The sequence below is a fragment of the Rhinolophus ferrumequinum genome, chromosome 7, assembly GCF_004115265.2.
Source record: "Rhinolophus ferrumequinum isolate MPI-CBG mRhiFer1 chromosome 7, mRhiFer1_v1.p, whole genome shotgun sequence".
Taxonomy (NCBI): domain Eukaryota; kingdom Metazoa; phylum Chordata; class Mammalia; order Chiroptera; family Rhinolophidae; genus Rhinolophus; species Rhinolophus ferrumequinum.
Genome location: NC_046290.1, coordinates 90,085,632 through 90,091,995, shown reverse-complemented (window position 1 = coordinate 90,091,995; position 6,364 = coordinate 90,085,632). Strand labels below are relative to the sequence as shown.

The 6,364-nt window shown below is 39.8% G+C and overlaps 1 protein-coding gene across 2 annotated transcripts in view; it reads right to left on the bottom strand.

The window, feature by feature from the left end:
• Window positions 1-658: 658 nt before the first annotated feature.
• The window catches only part of LOC117024570 (cytochrome P450 3A12-like), a 60,864-nt gene continuing 55,158 nt past the window's right edge, over window positions 659-6,364 (bottom strand). For both annotated transcript variants that reach the window (XM_033109987.1, XM_033109986.1), the window contains exons 12-13: window positions 3,960-4,122; window positions 659-1,124 (exon numbers count right to left, since the gene is read on the bottom strand). In XM_033109987.1, coding sequence (XP_032965878.1) covers window positions 1,029-1,124; window positions 3,960-4,122 — 259 coding nt within the window. In that variant the 3' untranslated portion in view covers window positions 659-1,028. The remainder of the gene's footprint in view (window positions 1,125-3,959; window positions 4,123-6,364) is intronic.

The following is a 6,364-nucleotide window of genomic DNA, read 5'->3' as shown; positions in this document are numbered from 1 at the left end:
CCTCCCCCGGGGCCTGGTAGGCCACGTCTGCTCCCTGCCGTCTTCTGCAGAGGCTCCTAGAGGGTCAGCTGCTGCATTCGGGGCTTTATGAGACCTGAGAGTCACCCCTGGGCACTTCTCACTGGCACCCAGGCCCTGGCCCCAGCCTCCACCCAGACTTGGTGAGAGTATACGTTCAGTGCTGTGTGGGAGCCCTTAGTTCGTTGTGTTAAGACAGTTGGGAGGTGAGGATAGTTTACAAAGAGATAAAAGAAAACATGTTTCTTGCCTTCCAGAAATGTCAGAGAGATGAGATAAAAAATTAACTCAAAAATAAAATATAAAAATAAGTGCCTCAGCTGAACATGAAAAAAATATGTTCACCAAAATAGTAGAATTAAACTATGAATGTGCTTTGTAAATAATGGGCCAAGTCACAGGGGATTAACTCTTACCCACATTAATATATCAAACTGGAGTTCTGAAAAAGGCCCCACCCAGCCAGCGTTGTGAGGGTCAAAAATATTTAGTCACTGGCTCTCACTGATTCGATTCCCCTTACTGTGCATGAAGGCAGCAGATAATACTATTGTAGAGAGATGTTGCTTGACTTGCTCAATGTAATATACAATATAAAATATTCAAAATAAAACATGGGATATAAATGTCACAACTGCAGTTTTCACAATAATTCTTGTTTTTATTAAAGTTTGTGATAAAATTGTTGAGAAATTTGTATTCTTGATCAGTGCTCAGGAAGAGTAAATGGTCCTAAGTGGGGGTGAATGGAGATAGTACTATGAGAACCAAATAAACTGGGTCTGCATATCTGGCACTTATTTAGTCACGTCTTTTATATTACACAGTGTAGGATACACTTTGTAGATACTGAGAAAGCGAAGTGAATGTACAGACCCCCTGGTTATCCATCAAGTGCAGTAGGTAGAGCTCATCGTTATTTCTGGGCTTTATTCACAAAGTAAATTGAGGTCTTGGGTGTTGTGGGATGCAGCTCCCTTGAAGAACAAAGCGTAAGTCCTTAGGGAAAGTCAGGCTCCACTTACAGTCCCATCTCTCAACTCAGCCTTTAGAACAATTGGTTTTTGTGGTTGAGTAAGTCCCAGAGTATCTAATTCCAGAGGGATCTGCAAAAGTGAAACAGCATATGAGAATCGATTAATGAAGCATTGTCAACAACAGTAGCAAAGTAGACAAGATACATTAAGAACCATAATGACTTGCAAATATATAAAAACTACTTTTAGCCTCATACATCTTGATTCCTAATACTTATTCAATCAGCTGTGTCAAGACTGGATAGTGAAAGCATGCACTCATCCATTCATTCAACAAAATATCTATACAGTGCCTATTATATACGAGGCCAGAGACAAAATCATGTTGGTTTGTGTTTGTTTTGGTTCAAATTTAAATAAAAAAGATGATTTTTTAAAATTTAAACCAGATTCTTAGGCATTATGGCAAAGTATTTTGAAAAGCCATATAGAGTTAATTTTGTGCATATTGAAAATTGCAAAGTAATCCTGAGTACGTATTATGCATTTTAATAGTGTGGACCATCCTTGACTTCTAGAGTCCAGTCACCTCTCCCAATAGAATGATGGGAGTTTCCCAGTTTCATGATGGGAAGAGTTCTCTCTGAAGCATTATGCCTGTGTTGTAACATCTCCTGGCTCCCAAGTGTAATGTAAATGGTGACCGTCTGAAGGCCTATGTAGTGTTTTGACGAATACTATTAGCTCCATTCTCACCTAGTCACTCCTTCAGTGTTGGGAGCGTCACCAACAGGATAACTTCTGATCTCAGTTGAGAGAAGGGCAAGCAAATTGTCATGGAGTTTGAGAAGCACCAGCCGTGGATGACTGGGAGTTTGCAGGAGTGTCTGCCCCACCCAGCTGTGCCAGAGCCCACTTCCTCTCAGGACTCAGTCCCCTGCTGGTCCACATTTACAGGACGGCTCCTCAGCTGCCCAAAGCCGCAAATAAGATGAGAACCATCTCTACCCTCCTCCTTCCCTGAGAAAGCCTCCTTAAGGGGAGTGGGTGAATATTAAACGCACGAGGCCTAGAAATAAGCCTTATTATGCCTTACTTGATATGAACCAGTGGCAGCTGTTCTCTGTTCTTCAGAGGAGAGATTCCAGATCTCTCTATTAGTGTGAAACCTTTCTATTTTTTTATTAGTTTCCTGGGTACAAAATACTGTAATAGACAGTTATCATTTATACCCCTCACAAAGTGATAAACCCCCTCCCCCAATCTACTACCCCTCTGACATTTCATACAGCTGTTACATTTCCATTGTCTCTATTCCTTATGCTGTACTCCACTTCTTGTGAATATATATATGTATATATATATATATATATATATATAATTATAGTTGACATTCATTATTATTCAGCTTCAGGTGTACAGTGCAGAGATCAGGCATCTACAGCATCCCTGAAGTGGTCTCCCTATTAAGACAAGTGTCCATTGGGTACCCTACAAAATCTTTACAACATTATTGATTATATTCCCCAAATTGACTTTCATATCCCTGTGGCATATTGTGGTTACCGATTGTGTTTTCTAATCCCCTCACCTTCTCCCTTATCCCCAACCCCCTCCCATCTAGCAACCCTCAGTTTTTCCTCTATGTTTCTGAGATTGTTTCTGATTAGTTCATTCATTTATTCTAAACTTTAGATTCCACATATAAGTTAGATCATATGGTATTTGTCTTTCCCTGTCTGACTTATTTCAATTAGCATAATGTTCTCTAGGTCCATCCATATTGTTGCAGATGGTAAGATTTCATTCTTCTTTATGGCTGCATAATACTCTACTGTATGAATGTACTTTCTATTTTTAAAATTTAAAATTGCATGTATATATTTCTCCTATAAACAACCAGCACTCGTACAAGATGCATATTGCAAATGTTATTTGTCAAATTTTTGAAATTAAGTTGTTTAAAATTGACATCCAAGAGCTTTAAATCAACCTCAATTCACTCCTTAAGCATTTCCTGCATGAGTACAAGGTAATTTATAAAGGAACAAAACGTGGTGCTTCGCACCTTTCTTAGGTTCAAAGAAAAGGAGAACCACTGAATGATTTATGACAAAGTATTAGGTGAGGTGGTACAAGCAACGATACCAGCCTGCAGTAAGCAATAACAGAGCAGAGGAGAGAACAGGCTCTGGACTAGATGGAGACGGCTCCTAGAGGGGGTGGGCATTTGAACAAGGACTGGAAAGATGAGAACAGAATAGAGAGGAGAGAGAGAAGAACATCACAGAGTTTTTATTCAGATGTAAAAGGAGCCAAGCTTGAATGCAGTGGGGCTCCCAGGAGGTGGGGTCAAGTAGCCAGGATGGCCTTGGACTGCGGGAGTCCTTCACATCTGGCAGAAAGGCTTTAATCAGTGATTCTCAACCTTGGCTGCACATGAGAATCAACGGGGGCACTTTTAAAGTCACACAGGATGGATGATTTTAGAATCTGAGATGACCTAGGCATCAGGAATTTTTAAACTCCCCTCTGATTTCAGTGCACAGACAGTAGTTGAGAACCACTGCTGTAAGAGCTTCTGGAAGCTCAGGCGGAGAAGAGCATTGTTCAAAAGTCACGACGTGGTTATTCTCATTGCACTTCATGACTGCACACAACACTTCCCTTCCCTTCCAGTGGACTTGAAACCAAATTTAAAACTTTGCTCAAAGGACTGTGAAGCATTATGTTGCATTGATTCTAGATGACCTTTACAGCTGGGTTTTTATAAAGACACAGACTTAGCACTCCAGAGCTAATAGGATCTTACAGGTCACAGATGACTCCAAATAGATTCTCTGGCATGTAGACTAAATTACCAAACAGTGAGTGAGCACATTCATAATATATATGCATATGTATCCCCCAGTAAGAAAAATCTCCCAATGCAGCATTATGTATGCAGAAAGTTAACTGTCTGACCTGGGTTTCTTTGCAAGGTTTGAAGGAGAAATTCTGCAGGACTCTGACGACAGCAAGTTTCATGTTCATGAGAGCGAACCTCATGCCAATGCAGTTTCGGGGTCCAGTTCCAAAGGGCAGGTATATGTAAGGATTTATGCCGTCCTTGTTCTCCTTACTGAACCTGGTTCCACAACAGTAGATGAAAACAAGTTAATGAAACATAAACACCACAACCCTTACATGTTTGGGGTTCTCGCTCAGACTCCTTAACCAGAGATACACAGGATACTTCCTGGGCTAGTCATTGAGATGCTGCTCTGATTATTTTGCAGTGAGAATTGTAAGCTACAGGCCCTTTCCATTCTCCTTAGGCTATAGGAGCTTTCAGTCTCATTGAAGACACAAGATGAGTGCTATTTAAAGGAAAATTTATCTTCAAACACTAAAATTACATTTAGTGTGAGATATTCACCCTCTGAGCTGCAAGGAAGAAATGAGACTGAAGGAAAAGTGGGTTCCTGTCTCCACTCAAACTCACGTTGGTCACATGCTCAGGGAGGAAGGAAGCAGGAAGAATGCCTCCCATTAGTTACATTGTTAGTTTTTCTTTCCCTTCCTTTCCCTTTCCTTCCTCTGTCTTCACTTCCTTCCCACCCTCTCCCCTGGCCTCTCAGCTTCTGTCCCCCTACCTCCCACAGAATAGCATAAATTGGATGATTTTCATGGGCATATGACTCTACTTTACTCTAATCCCTGATTTCCTTGTCTGTCTGTTCCGCTGGGCTGTAAATTTCTTGATGGTTAGATCTATGTTTTATTTAAATTTGATTCCTCAATATTTGATTTTATTGAGGAAAAATCTGATATTGGAGAAAGTAATCATGGCATTGTTGTTACCTGTTTTTTAACAGTCTCCATATTTTGGAGAACATTGTCTATTTACAGACGATGTGCCTTAAAGTAATATGGGAATCAGGAGAAGGGCGGTAGTGGTGTGTGGGTGGGACAGTGGACATGGGCTGATGGCTCTAAGGCAGGTGATGGACTCACATAGATGCATTCAAGTGTTCCATAGTATTCTACAGACACATCCCTTATGCCTATAGAAAATGCTCGTGTGTATATCAAGTACACATATACTTGTGTACATGTCAAAAATTTTCTATATAGCCATTATTTTAACATTTGGATTTCTCACTGCTTTGCCCACTTCCTCACACATGGTAAGCACTTACTCTCTGTATGATGACTGAATGAATCAAACAGAATTACAAGATTGCCAACCGATATATGAAAATATGTTCATATCAGCAGCTGTAAGAGAAATGCAAATCAAAACTAACCTCATTCCTCTTAGAAAGCTACTATAATATAAGTAGGACAAATCTGCCATAAGAGAAGATGAAATAGTTCCATTTGTAACAACATGGATGGATCCTGAGATTATTATGCTAAGCAAAACAAGTCAGAACAGAAAAAGTCGAAAGCCATATGATTTCACTGATATGTGGGATATAAAACTGAAAGCAGCAATGGAACAAGACAAACAAAAACTCATAGACATAGACAATAGTTTAGTGGTTACCAGAGGGTAAGTTGGGAGGAGGGTGGTAGATGAGGATAAATGGGATCAAATATATGGCGATGGAAGGAGATCTGACTCTGAGTGATGAACACACTGTGTGATATACAGATGATGTATTACAGAATTGTACACTTGAAACCTATGTAACTTTAACTAACCATTGTCACCCCCAATACACTTTAATTAAAAGAAAAAGTTAAAACCAAAAATACATAAATAAATAGAGGGAATACACACAAACAAAAACAGGACAAAAAATTACAAATGCTGGAGAAGATGTGAAGAAAAGGGAACCCTCAAACACTGTTGGTGTGAATTTAAACTTGTGCAGCCGCTATGGGAAACACTATGGAAGTTCATCAATAAATAAGAATAGAGCTACCATATGACTCAGCAATTCCTCTTCTGGGTATCTACCTGAAAAATTTGTAAACATTTATTTGTAAAGATACGTGTACCCCTATGTTCATTGCAGCATTATTTACAATAGCAAAGACATTGAAACAACCCAAGTATCATTTGAGGGATGATTGGATAAAGAAGATGTGATACACACACACACACACACACACAATGGAATACTACTCGGCCATAAAAAAGATGAAATATTGCCATTTGTGACAACATGGATGGATCTTGAGTGTATTCAGCTAAGTGAAATGACTGAGACAGAAAAGGACAACAACAGCATGATATCACTCACTGTGGGGTGTAAAACAAAAAGCAAGAACAAGACAAACAAACAACAAGATACAGATAATGGAATGTCAATTACCAGAAGTGAAGGAGAGTGGGGGGTCGGGGAAGAAGGAGCTTGGGGGTAAAGAGGGGGAAATAC